The sequence below is a fragment of the Oryzias latipes genome, chromosome 16 (genome assembly GCF_002234675.1).
Source record: "Oryzias latipes chromosome 16, ASM223467v1".
NCBI lineage: Eukaryota > Metazoa > Chordata > Actinopteri > Beloniformes > Adrianichthyidae > Oryzias > Oryzias latipes.
The window spans coordinates 30,754,877-30,778,805 of NC_019874.2; the positions used below are offsets into that span (position 1 = coordinate 30,754,877).

General features: G+C 44.2%; 1 protein-coding gene across 9 annotated transcripts in view; it reads right to left on the minus strand.

Moving 5' to 3' along the window:
- Nucleotides 1–23,929, minus strand: part of LOC101169142 (thrombospondin type-1 domain-containing protein 7A) — a 165,335-nt gene that overhangs the window by 83,886 nt on the left and 57,520 nt on the right. For 5 of the 9 annotated variants that reach the window (XM_023964730.1, XM_020710494.2, XM_023964725.1 and 2 more), the window contains exons 2-7: nucleotides 20,883–21,717; nucleotides 10,795–11,043; nucleotides 8,454–8,638; nucleotides 3,388–3,456; nucleotides 1,346–1,501; nucleotides 407–610 (exon numbers count right to left, since the gene is read on the minus strand). In XM_023964730.1, coding sequence (XP_023820498.1) covers nucleotides 407–610; nucleotides 1,346–1,501; nucleotides 3,388–3,456; nucleotides 8,454–8,638; nucleotides 10,795–11,043; nucleotides 20,883–21,717 — 1,698 coding nt within the window. The remainder of the gene's footprint in view (nucleotides 1–406; nucleotides 611–1,345; nucleotides 1,502–3,387; nucleotides 3,457–8,453; nucleotides 8,639–10,794; nucleotides 11,044–20,882; nucleotides 21,718–23,929) is intronic. The other 4 variants (XM_023964729.1, XM_023964728.1, XM_023964726.1 and 1 more) reach the window with 2 other exon arrangements.

Sequence of the window (23,929 nt, forward strand, 5' to 3'; positions counted from 1 at the left end):
CAAAGTCTCCTCACGTAACAGCAGAGCTGGGGGGTGAGCAGACGGCTGACCTTGAAAACAGGAGATTTTTCAGCGACATCTAACCTGCTCTTCCCTCCTGCTCACGGCTGGGGGTTAAAAATGCAGGGGGGGGGGGGGGTCCCTAGTTAATGTCGGCTAACTATCTCTGAGGTGGAACAGATGAATCTATTGAATTCTGTGACTTTAGGATTCATGTTTGTTACAAAATTATCGGTATGAAACCCATTGAGACGACTGTTGTTGTAAATCTTGGTACCGCTGTAGGTACCAAAACCGGCAGTAAACCTGCGACTAATGATGACGTCACGCTGTTTGATTGGCTGTACGCCGGTCCGATGGCGTGTCAGATACTTTTGCTCGGCCCGCCGCCTCCGTCTCCGCTCACCGCTGCTGTTGATGCACCGGACCTGCGGCTGCCGGGCGCCGGAGCCGCACTGCTGCCCGTCGGCGGGTAAACATTCATCCAGACTGGCCAGCTGCCAGCCGTAACAGGCGGGCTCGTCACACGGCACCGCCTCCACCAGGTGGGGGCAGCTGCCCGGGCCCCCCGTGGGCTCGTTGCTGATCCGGCGTCTCCTCAGTTTGAACCCTGCAGTTCAGGAAAAACACGTCAGTGAAGAAAAATCACAGGAAGATTTTCCAGTTTGACTTTTGATTTTCCAACAGATTCCAGCCTCTTTGCCTTTGATTCAGTCAATTTCTACACAGACAAATAAATTCTATTGATTTTAACCTGAGGATAAAATACAAGATAAATATCAAAACATGTTTGATAAAATGATTTCACCAGCTCAGATTTTCTTATCTTTGTATTTCTGGCTACTTTGGAGTCGAGTTTTCATGAATTTATTGAAATAAATCCCAGAAGTAAAAATAAAAATAATGTCTTTGTCATTTTATTCATTCAATATGGAAGCTGAAAATGGCCTACCCTATTGGCCGTGACATAATCCGATTTAATCTCTGTATCAGCTGTAGGCCGTAACCAGCATCGTATAGTTTACACCAACAACAGAGACACTCCCCAAAGGTTGTGGAGTTTGGATTTATTGGTGGAGTTGGCTCCTCCGACTCCTTAATTCCTTTCCATCAACTTTATTCCGAACCCAAACCCCCAACAACAAGCCGATCGACCACAACGTCTCTGCGTGGTGCGTTCACTGAGCTCCGTCATGTTGAATATTTCTTTCATGTGTAGAAGATCTGTTTTTACATTTAAAACAATTTTTTTCTTTAAATTTCGGGTTTGATTCCCCTTAAGCCGATCCTGATCGGCTCTACAGAAACCATCAGTGTGAACTTTCTGCTCTCTGACATGCGTCACCTTTCTTTCCGGTCTGGTCATCGCAGTTCTCAAAGGTGCAGGGCCCCCAGGCCCCCCACGGCGACACCTCGCAGTCGACGGGACAGGGGATCTGGCACAGCTGGGATCTGTTGGGGATCGGGCCCTGGCACAGCCTGTTCTCCACCGGGGGGGAGGCTGGGACGACCAGGAAGAGAGACAGACTTTCAGCGGCAGAAAAACTCCACACGGAACCACAAAGAGGCGTGTTGGGGTGAAAAGATGCAGCGGCGGTGAAGGTGAGCAGGAAAGGAGAGGGTGTGTCAGCGTGCGTCCGCTCCACATCGTCTCATTGGCCGATTACGGCGCCGTCACACCTGTTTGAACTCCCACAGAGGAACGTCTATCGTTAAAGCGATCAGCACGCTGCACCACAGCTAGAAAAGCCACCAATGTGTGGATTCCCTGAAGATGCAGATTTACTGCAGACGGATGCTCTGGAAATCCGTGTCCATGCGGCTTCGCCTCACAGGAAGTCCTGAGTCTTCACTCACATCGGGGGGGGGGGGTTAAATAATGGGTAGATTCAATAAAAATTGATAGAAAAGTCATTTTATTGTTTTAAAAAAAATAGGAACTGCTTCAAAAGCAACCTCATTCATGACAATGACAACTTTCCTTAAGTGTTAATTGATTGGACTAGTGGATTTTTATTTGTTTGAAGCCCTAGTCGTTAATTCACAAGTAAGCCAATAAAGTTAATTTCTGCATCACTTTTCCTGCAGAGAATCCTAAAATGCTTTAAAATGAGAGTCAAAAGGACAAGCTAGAAGTAAAACACACAAAAAGCATTAAATTACAATGATGTCGACATATAAACCCATCGTTAGCTAAAGCTAAAGCTATAATAAAATAAAATGTGTTTAAAAGCTGAAGTTAGGTGAACGGAGCGCCGGGACCGAGGCAGAGCATTTCAGAGCTGGGGGGCCGTCGCTTCAGTCCGTGTCACACAGCTGCCAATACGTGCACTTTGAGCATTTTCCACGTTTAAAATGTCGGCCTTTGGCGCACATATCATGTTCAAATTACGTAACTGACGCACAAATAAACAATAAACAGCACAATAATCACGCACGGTTCATGTTCTATGTTGGTTTACGTGTTCTTTCGTGGTTTATTCGTACTTATACCATGCTCCGGTTAAATACTCGATTCTGCTGGCCGTGCATTAAAAAGTGATAATGCACGCCTAAAAAAGTAGTTCCGGTCACATTGCTGAAATGTTCTGTATCACTGCGCTGGCTTCTTTAAAATAAACTTTAGCTTCATCATCTGGACAAAAACAAGCAGTCTTCCATTATCAACCCTTACTCCTTCAATGGTTTTTACGTGGTTTATTCCTGGTACATCTGTGAAAATTTCACGTAAACCACAAGTTTTCTGAGTTTTCCACGTTTATCACCAACTGTCATCAGTGCAACATGAGCAAAATGTACGCAGCGGTTGTGCGACACGGCCTTTAGACTGTTTGATCCCCTAAAAGTATTTGTGAAATACTGCAGGAACTCTGGAAGAAACCAAACGGGTCACGTCTGCCTTAACTGTCAGTTCAAGTGCAAGTGAACTCCAGTTGGTGTAGCAACAGTGTGAATGCAGGTTGACCATCCAGCGACCAAAGAGTGGAAGACTAACAAGCAGTGTTTTAGGCATCATGGAAGTAAGAATAAAAAAACAGACTGAACCACAAAATCCCAGAAAGATGAACTGCGACTGTATTTAGATATAAAAATGTAGATTTAAGCTTTAAAAGTAAAGCCGTCATGAATCTCTGTCCAACAGTCGACTGTGAAAATAGATTTTTTTTTAAAAGTTTTATAAAACAGACTTTTTTCCGCGGAAACGATTCGTTTCGTCAGTAAACGTCCAGACTCTGAACTTCTCACTGTTTTCTATCAAAGCTTTACGGTCAGACGGGTTTGTTTGAATGAGAGGGAAAAGCAGGAGGAGACAGCATGATGGCGATGGCGAATGATGGCGAGGAGGGAAGAAGAAGGGTTCATCATCATCAAGGCTCTCACACCTACCTGAGATCTGGAAGGTGACGGAGATGAGGGGGGGGACACTAGGCTTCTGCGGTCTTTGGGTTTGACCTGCTGCAATTACAGGGAGATAGAGCTATTAGCTACGCACACAGCGGGCAGACGGGACGGCCGCCAAACACACAAGGCGCCGAGCAGCTGGCCTCGCCTCCCACAGAGCAGATCAAACCCCCGCCAACCACACTCCTTTTGATGTGAAACCGCAGGTCCGATCTGACGGGGAAACAGACGCCGTGTTTGTCGCTCTACGCCGTTTCAGGCTTTAGAAATTGCTTAACGGTGTGGGAAGCGTGCTCATCTGAGATCTTTGAAGCGTCTGTGTGGCGTCTCCGCCTGCAGCTCAAACGCAGAAACACCGAGCCGAACATCCGAGGCGTTTGTGATAAAACAAAAAGGGTTTGAGGGTTTTTTGGGAGAATCAGCTGCTGCTTGGCTTCCTGGGGTTTTGGTCACAGAAGAGCCGTCAGAGTTTGAGGAAGCAAACCAACAGCAGACCTCCCTCTGATGCAGACGCCACAGGGTGCAGACCACTCCTGCCAACGCTTTACCTGGAGAAAAACGGCCGCCGGACAGAGAAGACGCGCTTCCTTCTCTGAGGTCAGAGTCACCTGTAAGGGATAACGCCCGACGAGGCCCCCATTATCAGAAATGAGGCGTGAACCGTCCCATGGAAAGTCATATGATCAGGATTATGCTTCTGGAAGAACTCAGAATACGATTATCATAATCTGGGCTAGATTGCAGCAGCGAGGATCACTGGCGGTGGCTCAGAACTGGTTTGATGCTAGCACATGCGTTTAATTAAGTAAATAAAATAAAATGCCACAAAGAAAGTGAATGACTGGCATGTGACTGGCATGCGGCCAGTGCTGAACCTTTTTCTTGGCCACACGGACTCAGAGGAAGGGCTACGTTTAGGATTTGCGCGGCAGAGGCGGCCAGTTTCAATGTTACGTCAATGGTACAGGTGAGGCGCAATTTGAGCGGCGTGCCATGGCGGGTCAGAGTTTTAAATGCGACTCAACTTTGGGCACGTGACGTTTTCTTTTCTTTACTTTTTGTCCTGTCCAGTAAATGAACTCACAGATTGCAGCCGAGAGCCTCTTGTGATGGACATGTTTTAGTAGTTTGTTACTTTTGGAGTTTGTTGTTGTTGACCCCTTTTGTAACAGATGTGAACTTTATTGAGTTTTAGCCCCTCTGACAGGACGGGACAGGGGTGGGGTGGGGTGGGGTGGGGGATATACAAGGTCATGGGAGGGGTGTCATATGTAACTTACATGCGTTGTTGGTCATTCAAACACGTACACACACCCTCACGCAGCTTCAGCAGCAGGTAGAAAACACAACTTCCATCCATTTTCCTAAACCCCGCTGCCCCGAATGCCACACAGCGGGGTTTCCGGCGCCCGTTCCGGCTACTGTTGGGCGAAGGCGGGTACACCCTGGACTACCTTTTCTTCCACTACACCTGAGCTTGTGCACGCTGAGCGTGTTTGCGACAGTTTGATTGACATCGACTTAAATAGAATATATGTTCAGAAATGCAAAAATGAAAGGATGTTTTTTAAATTACATTTGTTCTCTTACATAAGAAAAATGCCACACGTCGATGTCAAAAACTTGGAGGAGGGAGACTTTGATCTTATTATTTTTAATGCTTAAATTGTTCATAAAAGAGGCGGACTATGTGATACACAGTGTTGTCGTGGTAACGGTTGGAGAACGTGCTTTTAGATAAATTTTATTTTTAATTATGAACAGAAATTGTTTTGTCGATCTAAATTTAATGATCGGGGTTAATGGTGGGTATTTCTTCAATCAAAGTGATCTTGGAAACTTCTGATGGACTTTGTCTCTTTAGAAAAAACTTTTCCTTCATCATGTGGACAAATCAAGCAGGAAGAGGAAAACTTTCCTTCTGACACGATGCTTTGGATCACTGAACATGATGCGTAGGACAGCATATACTATACACCCCTTTCCTCCGCTGCGCGCTGCAGGTTCTGTTACCATGACAACGTGCGCACTGCATATCAGATAGTCCACTTGTTGTGTTTGCATCATTAACGCTACACGTCGGTCGGTTCAGGCTTCCACGGCGTGCGTTAACTTCTGATAATGCACACTTTTTTGTCCATTAACCCTTCCTTATATGCCCCCCCCCCCGGTTTTTCTTCTGGTGTATTTCTGTCACCCGGTCTGGTTAGTTGGTTAAGTTTGAAGTTTGTTGCCTAAATCGGATTCTGTTGATTTCTTTTCACTGCCTAGTTTGCAGATTATCTACTTTTGAGAAAAAAATAAACTTTGTTTCCAAAATTCCTCATAAAGATTTATCTTTGTGCACCACTATTAGACGGACTTCAAAGACTTTTCAGGACCAGGAAGTCAAACAAATGACGTGAAGCGGAGGAGCTGCGGCGTGCAGGACTGACGATGGCTTGAGTTTTTTTGGGAGGTCGGTCTGGAGCTGCTCCTCCAAACAGATTAAGGTTTAGGATTGAGGAGACTGTAAGCTGATTTCCACCCCTGGCCTGAGGGAACCCTGCATCTCTCTGCACCAGAGGGGGGGGGGGGGGGGGGGGATCCTGCTGCGAACAGACCTAAGAACTGTGTTCATGGGCCACACGCGTGGAGAATCTAGATTAGCATGATTAAAGTAACATGATGATCATTTATGTAACTGGAGACGTGAAACTGATTTTCTGACGACTAAAACTGTCCACAAGCATCAGCGGAAACATAAAAATGAACACTTTCCATAACCTGAGTACTAATATTTGAGATTCAGTAGAAAAATATGAAGGCACAGTAAAAATACACTTCAGGCATGTAAGTTGGCCATTTTAGTATCGGTTTTCTTTTTTACCTTTATATTTTAATTCCCTTTGTCACACAAGTGTCAGATATTTCTTTCATAATCTAAACCGATAAGCTTTGCCAGGAAGAAAGCAAAGCTTCAAGATATTTGGAAGGATTCCTGCAGCGCCAGATAAAACCTTTTCTCTTCTTGGGAGGAACGTCTCGCCACATTTGACCCATGATGCATCACCTCAGTTAAGAACATCAACCTCCCGACCGTGCATGAGCTTAGCCTCAGCTAACTTCTTTAGCGCCGTACTTAAGACTGCAGCTTTGACTCCAAGAGGCCTCGACAAAGGTCAGAAATGGAGGCCTTTGATGCGTCACTGATGAGTCACATGAGGACACAGAAGGATGACTTCTGATGCCGCTTCTTCGTTATGCAGATGACACCATGATGTATTTAAAGGGGTTATTATTACCATGGTATCATAAAAATTAAGTAAGAAACAATACAAGATCTAAACTCTGAACAAACTTATTCTGTTACTTCAAATTTTTTGTTTGTTCATTTTTGTAATATAAATGAATAGAAATATATAAACACAAAAAATGTAGAACACCAGCCAAATGTCAAAAGTAACTGAAATCGAGATTATTATTACATTTTTGTTTTGGTTTTATATCATTATTATGGACCATCACCTTAAACCCATTGTCTACAAACATCTTTCAGTTAACGTACAGTAAAATTATTCTTATTGCAAATGTCAAACTATGAGCTGCAGTGGAAAATCGTTCTGTCATCAGTGAAGTTTGGATCTGCTGCAACATAAACACAGTTCCTCCAAACCCAACTTTACATGTGACGGCAGATTCCTCAACCTAAAACACCAGCAGGATTTGATTTTAATTTCTCTCATGTTTAAAGTAATTTCTTTAACAAAATTTTTATTGGAACTTCACAGAATTATTGCTGAAAATCACAAACTAAATGTTGCTAAAATTCTTATCTCATCTTTTAACGATTTCATGAAAAAGTCTTTTAGTTGACAAATCAAACGGAGTTCTGATTAAACTGGCTAAGACGACTTTTACAGCAGAAAAAAATGGAATATTTCAGATAATTGGTTTAGATAGTTTTTGACTGGATCAGAAAAAAAAACATTTGAAGCTCTAGAGAACAGATTTCTGTAGTTTTGACCCCAAATAAATCAAGTTTCAAAAAAGATTCATTTGCCACTCTTCTTCTTCTTTGTTTATGTTTAAAGTTTGTCTATTTTTCTGTAAAAGTCGTCTGTTCTCATCTTTTCAACCACACAGACTAAACGTCTTCATTTCGGATCGGTCCGCTCATCTAACTTACTCAGAGTTCTGATGCAAATACCAAGTTGTCTTTTTATGGAATTCCTTTTTTTAGATTCTACTGAAATGCGTGATCCTCACATCTGCACCCCCCATCCGCAGGAAGAGGTTTGCAGGAACAGAAAAAGCAGGAAAACAAAGCTTCGCTTCAGCTCTGATTTATTTCCGTCAAAGAGCAAAATCTGTCTCTGTTTGTTTCTCTGGAGCAAATAAGAAGGAGAAGCGGTTAAAGAAGAACCGTCAGTCGATCATCAGAGACGGAAACAAACGATGGACTTTGGTTCATCTCTCAGCTTAACATCAACTCCATCGTTTTATTGTCTTTGCAAAAACCATCTAAACAACATTTGAAAGAGCAACATTGATCATTTATGACTTTAATAAAGTGGGAGCATCTTTTCACCTTAAGTTGGTGCTCTACAGGCAGGTCAGGGGTCCTGTTCATCACAGATTTATTTATTTATTTATTTTTAAATATCAAGCATATTCCAGGTAAAAGCGTTCTTTTTCACTTTGTAGATCTTAACAATGAAACAGGTTTGATTGATTGATCTGTTGCCGTAGCAACATGTTTGCAGGAGTTTCTATGGACTCGTTCTATTCAATTTCAATTTCAATTCTATTTTATTTGTATAGCCCAAATTCACAACAACAGCCGTCTCAATGGGCTTTCGTATCGGTGATTGAACACGGTACTATGAGCCGTGTTCTAAATAACTTCTTCTGGTGAGTTTCTGTCCTGACATCCATCAAATCCAGTTTTGCTGACGTGTTCTTTTACTCCCATGACATGATATCTGCCAAACGTTCGGTGTAAAGGGTTGAGGCCTTCCCCCAGAATGAGACATTTGAGGTAAAAGAAGAGTGCATGATGGGAACTGTACCTTTCTCTTTCTCACGCAGGTCGTTGAGGTATTTCAGCACCTCGGCGTTGGCCTGGACACAGTACACCTCCCTCGTCTGCAGACCCCCTCCACAAAGCCCCGTCAAGTTGCCCCGCCTCCGGTCCTGCTGGCTCAGCAGCAAGTCGACCCGGCAGTCGGTCCACTCGGTGGTTCTCCACGTGTAACTGCACAGACGAACAGCAGGAGAGTTCTGTTCTGCAGCCTCAGAGAGAATTTAGGAGGACTAAGTCCTAAAAGCTTTCCGGTAGAAACATTACACTGCTAAGTGAAGCGATCGATCCAAAAAAGAACGCGGTTAAAAATGACCTGAGAACTCTAACGGGGGAAGAAAGATGAAAGAAGTGACTTGAAGTGGGTTAGATTGTGCAGGAAAATGCTGAACTGCAGGGATGTTCATTTATATTCCAAAAGGAGACGTTGATTCGGTGAGAGGCGAAACCTTTGAGCTCCTGAAACTAACCATCCCTCTATCCAGAACTTTCTCCAAATGCCTGAGTTCAATCTGTGTGGGGGCAGCTGCCCCTCCCTCCTGAAAATGATCCTGTTTTCATTTTAAACATTTTTGTCTTTACCATTTTGCACACTTATTACAACAACAACCCCCCCCCCCCCCAAGTACGGAGTGATTTTATCCAAAGCTTTCTGGCCAGCATCAACCTTCATGTCCATGTCTGTGATTGGCTGGCTTCTGTAACACATTTGTAACACGGTGTCCTGGTCTGTTTCTAGTGCAGAAGAGTGTAAATGTGTTTTCTTTGCACGTATGTTCCAGTTTCAAGCCAAAAATCATTATTTGAGCACACAAAATTCCTAACGCGAGTGTTGCGCTTGGACTAATGGCACAAATATCACTTCATACCCAACCTCCCAACACAACACCTTTAGAGACACCATGAGGGTTACACTTCTAACATGCTGTGAATTTCAAGTTTCAGATGTAAAGATGAAACACTTATTTTCTTCAATAAGATTTCTGTAAAAGATGGTAGATTTGGTTCTTGATCCTGATGTTTATCTGTAGCACTGGATGCAGTTTATTTATCCAGACGGAGACATGAATCCTAATGTATTCTTAAGTCATTACAATCCAGCCATGCCAAAAATGTTTGATCCGGCCAGTAGTCTGCTGAAAAAACCATGTGTTTGAGTGTTGAACTTTGCAGCTTCACCGGCGATAAATTTGGAGGTAAACAGATCTTGTCAGCAGAGATCTCATGAACCAAACAACTTCTGAATAAGCTGAGGGTTATGTGAGAACTTTACATCTTCAAACCTGCGTCTCATCATAGTGGTTACAGGCAAAAATTACATTAACAAATGATGCATATAACATTTTCAATTTGAATGCATAAAAAGAAAATCAACAGTCTGGGTTTAACATTGGAACCATAAATATGTGCATAGTAAAAAGTACAGTGCACCCATTCGTTACTTTTATGATTTTACTTCAGGCCAAAGACACAGACGTCTCGCCTTACTGCAAACTTCCTGTTTATGATTAATTTGATCCAATATTCAGATTTGATCTTTCACTGCAGGAACAGCTGCTTTTGTGTATTTTATGACCGATGTTCTAGGAAGAAGACATTTACCTGAGGCTACAGAAAAATTCAAACAGAATTCAAGCTGTTCCACGTTGCACAGATGTTCCTGATGAAGGCATTCTCGTGTGGTGTGCACTTGTTCACGTGCTGACAGAGGAGGAGGAGCATAGATTCACCAAAAGGAGGGCTAATAAACGGGACCACAAACATTTGTCAAAATGAAACGGAACTGATTATTACACCATATACAAAATATTTGCTGCGGGGTACGGAATGAAACTTTTGTGCGTCCTCATAAACTATGCTTCACTCACAGGCTGCGAATCTTCGCCGGATACTGGCTACTTTTGAGGCCCCTAGGTAGGTTTTAGAGACAGTAATGATGAGAGGCGAGACATCAGAGGTTCTGCTGGCCTTCCAGCTAAAACTGATGATCTCCAGACACAAAGATGAGCTTAAGTGTAAATTTAAGAGCAGGTTTTCTGCAGGGAAAACGTCTATATGTACAGAAAGTGGATCAATGTATCCCAGACTTCCCAGTACAGAGCAGTTTGACAGGAAATCAAAGTCTCTGCTGGACACAGGAACTCATGAGAAACCAGTGTGGAAACTGAGCTTCAAGGTGACTAACTTCTCCTGACAGACGCTCAACCTTTGACTTTTGTTGCAGCATTTTAGTTTTTTTTTTGTTTTTTTTCTGCAAAACTTTGATAAAAAACAAGGGACATAAACGCTTCATTCGTGTAACGTTTCCCTCCGATCCATGAGGAACTCACGTGGTGCAGGGTGGGACGCCGCCTCCCTGAGGCTCACAGGGTTGGGTCTCCTCCAGCGGGGGGCATGGCGCCTCCTCACCCACGGAGAACTGGAGCACCTGCCTCCTGCGGGTGCGGTTGCCCCTGGGAGACTCCGGGTCCACGCAGGTCTTTGAGCAGGAGCTCCACTCGGCCCACTCCGTCACCCGGCAGTCTTTTGGAAGGATGCAGGACTGGATGATCAGAGGCTGGTCTCTGGGCCCGCACAGGCTGTGGGAGGGGGGAACAAAGGCAAGCTAATACATGAAGTTTCAGTATGTAGCTAGCCTTAACAGTTGTTATGGAACAACAGAAAAGTTGGTTAATTTTCCCTTTTAGTTGTTGTTCTCAGGTGTTTTATTTCTTTAAATAAAGATAATAATAAATAAATAATATTATAGTTCTTTCAACAATCTCCATGAGCCTAACACCCCCCTATTATCTGGCATCCAGTAACTGGTCCTGTCCAAACTCAAAAGCTGTGAGCAGTGACGGCATTTTCCCATGTGACAAAAGCTTCTATTCCACATTTGTACACCCGCAAGCAGTTATCTTGAATCAAACCAGACTTTCTCATCAAACTTCTCTGACAAACAGAATAATCTGCTGTTTGCTGCTCTGTCAGATTTCAGAAATGAAAGACTCGCGATCCATGAGAATCAAACCAAACGGAGACAAAACCAACAAGTTAAAGCTGGATTGAAGAGTCTTTGGTAGCTTGACAGAAAACCCAGAGATCAGAGATCAGGCCGCTCATGGCAGCGAGGGGATGCGAGCCGGTGCCCTGAACTGAACCCCGCTGTTCTGAGATTACCTCCAGATTATCCCCGGCCGGCAGCGGCATATGTTGCAGCACCGAGCCCTGAACTGCCACCGACTTGTTCCTGAACAGAATCACTTTCATGAGGAAAAAGACCGGCTGGGTTTGTGAGGGACAAACTGATGCTGGGGAGCCAAATGTTTGCATTGTCAGCAGATTTAAACATCAGCCATAGATCCTATTCAGCTGATTTAGTAAAATGACAAGAAGACAAACATCTGTTTCCTTTTGTTCTCTGATGACACCTAAAATATTACCCAGAGTTCCTACAAAAAAAGATCATAACCTTTTGCATTTCTTAATCATTTTTACGTTTCATAACTCTCGATCTGTCATGTTGGCACAAAATACCCAAAAAGAAAAGCTTGCCCCAAAGGTGATGTGAAAGGCCCACGCCAGTCAAAGCTGCAGACTCCAGACAGCAGCAAAGGAAGCACTAAACACCAACCAGGTCAGTCAGATTCGGTTGAATCTTTACTTTGTCAAAAACCAAATTCTTTTCGGGCAAAAGGACAAAACCGTGCTTTAACCAAAAAAGACCAGGAAAAACCAAACAGTTTACAGTCAGCGGATCAGAAAAAGGACATAAGGAACCATCGGGATGTGACGATGCTGGAGCGGCTTTTCCATTTCCTCCCTCCTGAGCGCCAGAAGCTGCGCATCAAACTCTGAGTGATGGATCCTGTCCAGCAGTTCAGGAAAACAAAGTCCAGAGATGCTGGGAGAGATGCTGAGTGATGACTCCCTGTCTGCTACTTATATTGACCGTCTATGGGACCTGGACTGAGTGACCCTGCCCCCCTGGCGTTCCAAACAGGAAGTACCCGCTGGCTCCAAGAAGCCAAAATCCCAAAGACGTCTATAAAGAAATAAACAGCTGGCTGTTATTCAGTCCTTCTATTGGTCAGAAGAACCATTCTGGATCAGATACCTTTTTTTTTTTTAACATCTTCTTGATAATCCTCATTTTTTCCCCATATTTTTTTCTGTAGTTCAAGTTACTTAAGATATAAACTGACCAATCAGATGCCGCAATAATAGAAGGTGGAGCCTGCCGGACCCCACGTCCAACGTTTAAAACTTTTGACACATTTTTTTGTTGCCCGCTAACAAGTGGTAGGGATGTGGCCGTCCAAGAACCTCTCTCCTGATATGAGAGAGTGGTTGCCATAGAAACAAGGACTCAGACAGACGGCTTACTGACAACGTCTGGCTCCAACATGGCGGCGTCCGTAAAACGAAAAAATGGCGATGGAATTGTCTTCATTTATTTGGAACCAGAAGGAAACCATTTTCTTTGGGTGACGTCATACTCACGCAGTCTAGTTGTCTGATACAGACAATGGTTACTTCAGTATTAAAGACTTTTAAGCAAATCTTTGTTCACGTGATCAACGTAATTACTGTTGATCAACACGGATTCTGGCGTGGAAAAAAAAGTTTTTTTATGGCGGCTTTGCGTCGATATTCAACACATAATGTAAACGCCGTGTCACACAGCCACCACGCAAATCTTTCGTGATTCACGCGTGTGAACATAATTCACACGCGTTTCTTGCGTTCATCCATCGTCAATGTGGGCAGATGTTCGTTGAGGTTTTTCGCAAACGTGAATTCGCTTTTAAGCTCTTCAAAATTTTTGGTCGGTTGATAATTTTATTTCAACCCCCGAATTTTATTAGGTAAATCTTACGCGATCATGTGTGATTATTGCAAGATGCATATGAATTTGTGGCTTTTCAGAGCCGTTTGCATTTACCACCGATGTTCAACTTTTATGTCTTACACACGGCGCTCATGTACCGTTTAAATTACGTAATAGATGCACAAATTTTGGGCCAGATTTGGCTTCTATGTTGCTTTACGTGTTCGTTTTTCTTCTGTGGTTTTAACATGGTTCCTTTGTGATACATCTGTACAAATTTCACACAAAGACCACAACTTTTCTCACTTTTTCCACATACATTCACGTATGCCCATTGTTCATCCGTGTAATATGCATACAATTTACACAGTGGCTATGTGACACGGCCTTAATGTGTTGCTTTTCTTCTTCTGGAATTACATTAATCGTGAAAACAGTTGCTGAGTTATGGGGGTCAAAAAATGTCAACACTGGAGCTGAAGGCTCATGGTTAAATGTTGATTTATTTCTGGATCAGGAAGTTATCATTTTCTTTCTCTGGGTCCTTTTTCTGTGTGAGCTCACGTGTGCTCCGGGTGTGTCTGTGGGTTTTTTCCTCCCACACTCCAAAAACATGCTTTATAGGTTAATTGATAGAAGGTAGGTAGAAATGTATCCCTAGGTATGAATGCAGATGTCCGTCTTTATAGACCTGCAAGCTGTCCAGGGTGTTCCCGCCTCCCGTTTCCATCAGCGGCTGGTCAGGTTCCAGCATCCTCATGACCCCGATTGAGATTAAGCGGTTTATAAAATGGATGTAATAATTATCCTTAATGTTCCCGTCGGCTTGAGCCGTGATGCAGCATGAGCATTTTGAGTCTGGTCGTCCTCCTCTGGTGCTGTTGTGTCGTCGTCTTTCCTCATTAGCAGACGTGACGTTTAATTGGTTCCACATTAGGAGTCTGAGGATCGATAAGTCTCATGTACCAAGACAAGCGAAACAAGCTCTAATCTATTGTTTGCACGTTTTGATGATCTGTACAGCAGCGGGAAGTAATGAGTTGCCTCGCCCTGTTCGGAGCGCATTTGTTCCACCCAAAGCCAGTCGCTTCCTGTAACTCTTTCTGGACGTCTTCCCCCCCCTGGAGGCAGAGCAGCTGACGAGCCATTAGTGCTAATTACAGCTCTGCTTCATTTAGAAACCTCTCATTTAGAGGCTGCCACCGCTCTTCACCTCCAGCGCTGCGACTGCTGGTGCACATCAGACGCGTGCGAACTGCGTCTTCCTCTCGCTGCTCCATCTTTGCAGATTAAAACACCTCTGCAAGGCTTTGAAGTGGAACTGAGGCGATGCAGCAGAAAAAAGAATCCCAGCTTTGTTTTTCCTGCCAAGCGCACACGGAGCGCCGGCTCACTCTGCTGTGCGGGAAAACAATGAGAAATTTAAACAGTGAGCGCCAGGCGCTGAGGGCGACGACGCCGTTTCCTGTCCCTCACACAACTTCTTGTGTTTTAAAAGAGCCTCCTACTGCAGCCAGTGACCCATTTTCTCAGCAGTTTCTGGGTCCTTTGAGCGTCTTTCTTTTTGTGGAGTGCATGCCCCAGCATTTTGGTGAAGATTTCAAAGATATAGTTAGAAATCATTATTTTATCCATCCCAGTCATGCAGACAGAATGAGGACAAAGTCATATTTATTTAAATAACAAAATTGATTGCGGGAAAATGCTAATTCTGCAAAGCATGAAATGCTAAAGGTGTTTTTAACATGTTGCATTTTTCTGAGGATGGCGGACACATAGAAAGAAAATTGTGTTTTTGAGTGTTTATTTATTCAAATTGTTGTGAGTCAGGAGCTGAAAAAGAAATGACATTGTAAAAAGATCGTATTTGTGACGTAGAAAATACACTGGGTGAACCAAAAACGTCCTGCTCTGCTCCATTCTGATGCATCACCTGCAGACAAACTGATCCATGAACGTCTTTGTTTTTTGTTTTTTCTTTTTTAACTTGTCCTGTCCAACAGCTGAGCAGACAGATGAGATCTGAAAGCCTCTTGTGACATATTTTACTGTTACAACAGGGGTTATGAAACATTTGACACACTAGGTGTATATTTAAATAAACCCCCCTTGTAATTTAGGCTCAACTTTATTGATCTCACTCATATCTGTAACAGTCTTTTGTTGGACTGGACGGGAATGATGATTTCATATCCACTGGTTAAAAAAAAAACAAAAAAAGTAGTGAGCATGGCGTCCGAATTGCTTTTAAAATTCACGGCACTACATAGTGCCGCACTATATAGTTTTTAGTAGTTAGGGGTTGGGGTGGGAATTCGTATGTAGCCTACATTCACAGCACACTCGACAAAGCACGTAAAAGCGGCCACTCCCAATGAAAAGTCCAAACGCACCTTAATGCGCGTTTCGGCGTTCAAACCCTTGAGTTCGGGCGTGCCTAAACAAGATTTCGTGATCGATTTTGTGCTCTACATACTAAACACAGGGCCACTGAAAGTTAAACCAGGTTGAACTTTAACCAATCAGGGACTCAAATTTGATAGTAGTGTATCGATGGGGTCCCCTTTAATTTAGTACCAACCGTTCATTAATAGATAATTCTGGTTTGTGCCCGGCCGGAATTAGGTGACACCAGATCTAAATTCATTCCCTTCCCCTCCGGCTTCTCCCCACCCCTACAATTAGCCATCCAAGCAGAGAGATATGGAAAAATAGTGTCTTCTAATTCAGACGTTACTACCACTCAATGACATCATCAATGGTCGCCTGTCATCTACGTTGGCGCATAGCTGCCAGCACTCAGAAAATAAACAACAACATCAGTTTTATGACCTAAAAAAGTCAAGCTAAAACAAAGTCATGACTTACACTTAAATGTAAACTTCTGTTACTCAGAGCACGAATGATGAAATGGGTTTCTCCTCCATGCAACAGCACAACACAGATCAACCTATCGGCAGAGGGATACCCAGCTCTAAGTCAGTGCGGCTACTCCTTAAGAAAAAAAAACCTTTCGGACACCACTACAGCTCCAAATGCCCCTATAAATAGACCAACAGGGGGGAGCCAATGGGATAGGGGAGGAGTCTTGAGTTGGCTCAAGGCTATCTCTGAATTCCCTCCCTTAACCTTAACTACTAAAAAAACGATCTAGTGCCCTGGATTGTAAAAGCGATTCAGACACCATAATCGCTACTTTTTTGTTTTTAACAGGAAATATGACGCCATCGAGTTCACGTGACTGTCTCATTAATCCCCACATTTTATCTTTAGGTTCCGATGATGAAAATATCGATGGTTAATGAAGAAACACTTTGTTCAAATGCAATGCACTATATTAGCCAATCTTGTGAGCATTGATGCAGACTTCTTGGAAATTTCAGGGCACTGTATTTTCAGGGCACTTTGGAATTGTAGATTTGGACATTTCACACCAAGCCTCTTCTAACTGTAGGTGGCAGACATGCGCTAGTAAACAGTCGAGAAGGAAGAGAAGCCCCTCCCTGCTTGTGCAGTGTGAACAAAATGAGTGGGACCTGAAGGCTTCACACAGGTTTGTGTTTTAACACTCACTGTTACGGCTGTGGCCGTATTTGGTTTTGTTTGGTTCTGTTTGTTCTGTGTATTTTTGTATCAGAGTGGGACTTCTGTGTTTTGTGGATATTTGGGTTTGTATGTCTTTGTCTGATTATTTTCAGGTGTGGTGGAAAGGGCGTGGCCTCCCATTGGACCAGCTGGTGGAGGCAGCCTTTAAAGCCACCACTTGGACATCCAGTCAGTGAGAAGGGAGATTGGCTGCGACAAGTCTCCAATGCAGCTTGGCCCTCTTCTCCACTTTGGTTTTGTATTTCACCACCTGTTTGGTTTGAGTTGCACTTTAGTGTTGTGTTTTAGTATTTTGTAGTTTTGTCTGTACCCACTCTGTTTGGTCCTTTGGTTTATAGTTCTGTTAAGTGAAGCTGTAGGGGTGAACTGTCATTTTCTTTAGTACATGTTTTCTCCTGTTTTTGTTGGGTTAGGGAGGCTAGTGTTTTGTCTTTGATTTCCCTTTTCTTTCATTTGCAGGTAAGTTTACATGTTTCAGTTAGGGGGGGTTTTGTTTGTTATTTTGGCCTGGGTTCACCCTGAAGCCTTTGAGCTTCACTTTTAGTTGTTGGTTGTTTATTTGTAAATAAATTTGATATATTTGTTTGGAGACATTCGTGTGGTGTGTTAATTTCACTTTGGTAGCCAAAAACATTACTTTTTTATGTTATACCCCCCTAGGCACCCCTAGACACAGAAGGGGGCGTAACACTCACATTCATCATAACAGTGGACATTTGAAGTGATCACAAAGCAGGAGTCTGTCTGGCTCAAAGTGGCTCACAAACAACTTTTTTAGCCTTGCAGATAAAAGGGGAACAACCGCCACTAAATCATAAAATTTCCCCCACATTATGTGGAATATTGTGGCATAAAAAGTCCCCGCTGTGGCAAATCCTAAGTTTCAGTTTGAGGGAAGCGGCGCAGTTGGGGGCAGGCGGGCGCTCCGGAACGGCGACCGATGACAGATGTTCATCAAACAAAATAGGAAATGAAGACGCTCGGAGGCCGTCTGGCTAACACACGACTGACTGTGAAGTTTGCTCCACTTCTCAGCCAAGTGGCAAAAACAATTATGAATATTTCAAGAGGAGAAATAAACAAGTCAAGGATTAATATATTTATGGTCCTGAGGGCGCGGCAGTTGTTTTCACGCCGTCTTTGAATGATTTGATCCCGTTTAATGGTGAGAGCGCTGTGCTAACAAAGCACTAATGGAGTGTTCAGCTCTGAATGTTTGGAGGCTGAAATGTTCCGATTCTTTCCACCAAAAGACGTTTGAAACATTTTCATGTTTGTGGGAAAACCGTCAGCCTTTTTAACTTTCCGGAGGGGACAAGAGACATAAAAAGGCCATGAGGGTAAAAAATGCAACAACAGAAAAAACGTATATATGAAAAGACGCGTTTCTGGATTCTGTCATCTAGTTTACAATAAGAATCGAAGAATGCATGTCTAGATCGTGCAGGTCCAATTCAATGCCAGCAGGGGGCGTTTCAGAGGGAAAGGGACACCATATGTGACACAAATACTGTATAAACACCACATCCAACTATCTACCCATCCATTTATCCAACCACCTACCTGTCCATTCATTCATCCATCCATTCATCCATCCACACATCCATCAATCCCTCCAGGGCAGCTGTGGTGCAGGAGTGGAGCTCTGATCGGTTCCCGCCTGGTCTGCCCATGTGTTGAAGTGTCCTTGGGCAAGACACTGAGCCCCACATTGCTCCTGGTGGCATACACCATTCACCGCTTACCATCCACCTACCCATCCCTTCAAAATGCAATTTGGCTCGAATAAAAAACAAATATTTTTCCAAATTAATATAATTAAAATGAAATATATTCAGTCCAGTTCAGCTGTAAATTCATGCTCTCTGAGTTACAAAAGTCTATTGATGAGTATCAAACATCCACACACTCCTCCAACTGTCTGTCCAGCTTCTGCATGCCTTTATTCTGAAATCTCCACCAAACATTGAAGCTAACCTCCTTCTAATGACGGCCTCAGGGAACATCAGGGTTAAATATTAGTTTCAATCCACTTACAGGCAGACATGCAAAACCCAATCCCATCACAAAGACTATCACCACAAACATTCAAAGACCTGCAGCTGCAACGAGAAGATACATTTAACAAAGACAGTCTGACTTTCACAGAACGATGCCATCCTGCCTGATTTCAGCCGTCAGGATGACCGCTCTCTGTTCAACCCTCAGTGTCTGCGGTAAAAGTAAAAACTGCAGACTTCAGGTCTTTATCGTGGTTCTTCCAGAACAGACTAAGAAGGAGACATTTCTACCAACAAGAACTTGAATTCAGGACAAAATCCCACTTTGTTTGTTGCCTTACAGGAGAAAATGATCCATCTGACACGCAGAGATCCTCGTCCCACAGTGTGTGGGACAGGATCTGTAGATCGCTGTGGGTGAAATAACAAGGGATCTGCTGGGATTCTAGAAAAAAATGGAAGAAGAAAAATGTTTGCGTTTCTTGTTCTCTTCTCCCGCCTTAAGTCCATTTAGCACCTGTGGTACAGAGTAAAGAATGGGACATGCTGTGGGGTTCCCGTTCGTTTTGGCTCGTCACTCTTATGGGGGAACCTAAGAGGCGCTACGACGCCGTTAAGCTGCTGTTAGAACGGAGAGCGGAACACCGGAACGTGTTGTTTTTCCACCATCAGGTGGAGGCTTCTGCCTGCATCAGGTGTTCAGAGACACATGAGGGATTATATGAATGAACCCGGTTGGGAGGCGGATCCGGCGGGCGTCCGTTTCCTGTCAGACATCTGCGTTTGATTGTGGGGAGGAGGGGCTTGTTGGGTAAAGGCGCGTTGGAACCGACAGCTTTTTGATCTCCGTCATTTCCAGTCAGACAGTGTTTCTTTATGACCTTTAGCATGGACAATGACAGGTCAAAGAGGTCAGATCCAGCAGGGAGGCGCTCCCACTTAGCTGACCATCTTCTTTTTCTGCAGCACTCAAGTCCTGATTTGTTATATTCTGAGTTCAGGAATCACACTTGTCTTCAAAAAATGACACCACTAAAGACTGTTTTACAGCTTAGAAAGTGAGAATTTAGGCTAACTCTGGATTTTGCTGGAAAACAAGCAACTATTTTTCTGTTTTTGGTTGGTATTTGAAGCATCACAGCAGACCCTTATGTGATAAAAGCAGCTTGTCTTTGCTACTCCCACCCTCAAAAAGCTGACATCAGGCGCCGTGTTTCGGCGCCGTCACGGATCTGACAGATCGGCGGGACAAAGGCACGGCTGATAAACGTTGAAACGTCGCCTCCTGACAGGCGGGAGCAGAAATGTGAGCTGAGTCAGAGGCGGCGACTGCAGGAGGAAAAAGCTCGCACGAGGCTGGAACTGAGAAATGTGAACAACCGAAACACTCAACTATCCACACAGCTGGAACAAAAGCATGCAGTCTAACACGTTTCACCCCCCAATACAGCGAATGACCCACGCCCTTTGCCGCACGGCAGAATGAGCAGGTGTACGGCGATTGTAACGTGTTGCATACCTGCACAAAGCTGCTTTTCTCTGCCTCACAAGCAGCTGGAATTACGTTAATTGCATGAATGGTTGGAGAGTTAGTGCCAGTTTATACTCTCGCACCAATCGTATTGCGTCTGGTTCCTTAGACGGTTTAGCTTGTGATGGTCGGCGGTAACAACAATGACCTTTGGAGTGGTGTTCATTCCTTAAGGCTGATGATGATCAGATTATCTGCTGTGTGTCAGTGGTTTGGTATTTTATGAATATATATATCTACAAAATGGGTTTTTATGTATTCAAAGAGTTTTTTTTCATGCAAAACGATTTTCTGAAGATGTTCACATCTATATAAATAAGTTTGTGGTTAATTAATGGAGGTAGGTGGTTCATCAGAGGTTTATTCTGTATATTAAGAGCCTCAAGCATAAACTGGGCCTGACAGTAGTTCAAAGGTCAACGCTGGAACTGAAGCTCTGGTGTCAAAAGGTCAAATATTTCTACTCACTTGCGTGCAACTGTGCTCCCGTTCCGATGAATGCAGGTCACCTCCCGGGTCTGGTAGCCCACCTGAATGTCCCAGAAGGGACTGTCTTGACGATTAAGGCGGTTCCTGGTCCGTTTCTTCTGGATTAGCTCCCTGGTCTCGGGGTCTTTCACCCCTCCTCGCTCTCGCAGCCCCTGACCCTTGCCCTTTCTGCGTTTGGCTTGCCGCGCAGTCCGGGACCCCGGGAGGGCACAGGGGCTCCAGGGCCCCACCCTGAGGCTGTACAGGCCCTCCGGGCCCTTGCAAGGTCCGGGTTTGCATGACAGGAATTCGGTGAGGTTGGGACACAAACCGCCTCCAAAAAGCGGAGGAACCAGAACGCTGCGTACCCTGTTCCTGAGGCCCGTCCCGCACGTTTTGGAGCAGGACGTCCAAGGCGAGTACTCCGAAACGACGCAGTCCTGAGGGCACGGGATCAAGCAGGCCTGCTCCAGGCGGGGCTTGGGCTCAAAGTACTCACAGATGGCATCGTCTGCTGGCAAGCCATCAGCCTTGAGGATGCAGCCCACCTCCCGTGTCTGAATGCCCTCCTCCCCCCCGCTGCAGGGGAGCTGCCTCGCAGCTCCAAACGTCCGGGACGACACCGGAACGCACGCGTTCCAGGCGCCCAGCTTCCAGTCGTACAGATCCTTGTGCCAGTCGCACACCCGGAAGCAGTTCCTCTGGTTGGACGGCCGCAGGTTCTGGTCGCAGTTGGTGTGGAGCGTGGTCCAGCCGTCCACGTGGGCGCACCACACGGCCCGGCTTTGGCTGCCCCCGGGGCCACAGTCGCTGCCCATGCACCGCCCCCACGGACCTGGGAAACCAGTAAGACGGAGCTCATTAAAACCAGGTCTCTATCAGCTCTTCATCTGACAGGAATCATTATTTTCCTTAACCTGGAGGAGGCGTTTGTTTGTGTCCTTTAATATTGATCGCTGGTTGTGAAATTAAAGACACATTTAGCTAATCTAGCTTTGAGAATTGGAGATCAATGCAGCAATCACTTACTACAGCAAAAGCATCAGAACATTAAGAATAAAAGGAGATTTTCACAGTAAAAATCCTCCAAAACACTTCGGACTCCGAGCCTCATTCTGTGGCTTCGACTTTCAGGAAAGATAATGAGATCATTAAGAAATGCAAATACAAAGTACAACAGGGGAGATTAGGAGTGATTACAGGGAAGAGTCTAACAGCCAAACTGCAAGTATTGTGAATTATCTGAGGCATTCATCAAACCCGGGAACCTGCAGAGGTCAGAACTCCTCGTTTTGTGGAGAAGCCTCTGGCAAAGATCGCCTTTACTCTCACCTGAAGAGAGCAAACAAAAACCAAACGGACATTTATTTGTTTCAAGTCCCCCAAGAAAGTGTGTTTTATTTCACAGTTACACGCATCCTACAGGAAAAGTAAAGTTTATACCAAAACCTGTCTCCAAAAATGACCGGATGCATCATTTTCGTTAGTCAGAAGGGTCTGTAACCGTTCCTTCTCTGTATCTGCCTCTTTTTTTGCATGAAGCATCTGATGCTGATTTTAATACGTTTGTTCCTGTAGTTCCACACAAAAAAAAAAATTTCATCAGAACATTGTTAGCACTGTCTCAAAATGAGCCACAATAGAGCCTCAACACGTATAAAAAACAAAACAAAGATCTCTCTTCGGTTACCCGCGTCTTCATTTTTAAATCCTTTGTTGTTGTTTGTAGATGGATTCACCTAAAGGAGGGGGCCTGTCCCTCCCATCCAGACCAACCAGGACCAGCATCTGATCGCTTCTACAGCTGCAGGTTTGTAAAATCACGCAGACTTCTTCAACAACTGCAACTGACATCATCTCCGTGATGTCAGCCGTAACTGGATGCAAACTGCAGCAAGTCCATGAAATGTTTGTGCAACTTAGTCTGTCCACAGAAGTGTGAGAGGACACATGCTGATGATGCCACGGAGTCAGAACACATCAACAACAGCAGGTTCGTCATAACCACACATCCTTGAGTGCAGTGTCGGATGCAAAGGTGTAACGCACGCCATCACTGGATTCTGGAGGGAAGACAGACTCTCTTCTCTGAACTTCATTGTTTTGTTCATTTGTTCCACGGTCTGACACCGGACTCTGTGGAAAGCTACACCGCTAAAGACGAGCTTTAGCTGGTATTTTTGTTGGAACTGAGAGACTTTATGAGCAGAATCAGAACAAGGAAGTGAAGAATTTAACCACTTCTGATTGGTCAGACTGATGACGTGTGATTAAGCCTCCAAGAATGATTGGTGGAGACAGTTAAAGGGGCGGGACTTTTCCTTTTCCTAAAACAGCTGTAGCTGCGGCTAAATCACAGTACCGTCATTCTGATCAAAAATAAAAATGCTTTTATATCAGGGAAAATGGATAATTTCCAACGGCACACTAGTCTGCCGCGGCACACTGGTTGATAAACACCGCTCTAGAAGACATTTTTGGGCAGTTGCTGTGGTGTGACAATTTTTTTTCTCAGGTGCACCAGCACAAAAAAGTGATGCACCCACCTTGTCAACCACATTTCATTTTTCAACCCTCTCAATATCGGCATAAATGTACTTAAAAACTGGTAAACATAACGTCCTTTATCTGAAACACAATTCTACAATAATAAGTTACATGAAAAAGTTGGTGTTCTGAGATCTTCACTGAGCTGAAATGTAAATATAAAAATAATGTATAAAGGTTTGGTGATAAGCACAGAGTATATCCAGTATCAGCGGTGGGCACTGAAACTACCAGTACGTTATGAAAATGTGGATGTCAGTGCTTCGTTCCGGACATGTCATTCACTTTTATTGAGTTTTGCTGTTCAATTCTAGCCAAGTTTCACTTTTCCTGCAATTGTGGGCGGGGTCATCTAAGAATGGGAGGAGTTTCAGTCAAAATGCCAAAGGTGAAGAAAGTGAAAAGTTGGTATTTCACAGCAAAAGATTCTAAATCAGCGCCCTGATGGATCACGGCGACGTGAACAACATTAACAGTAAGAGAAAAAGACTGTCGTCATG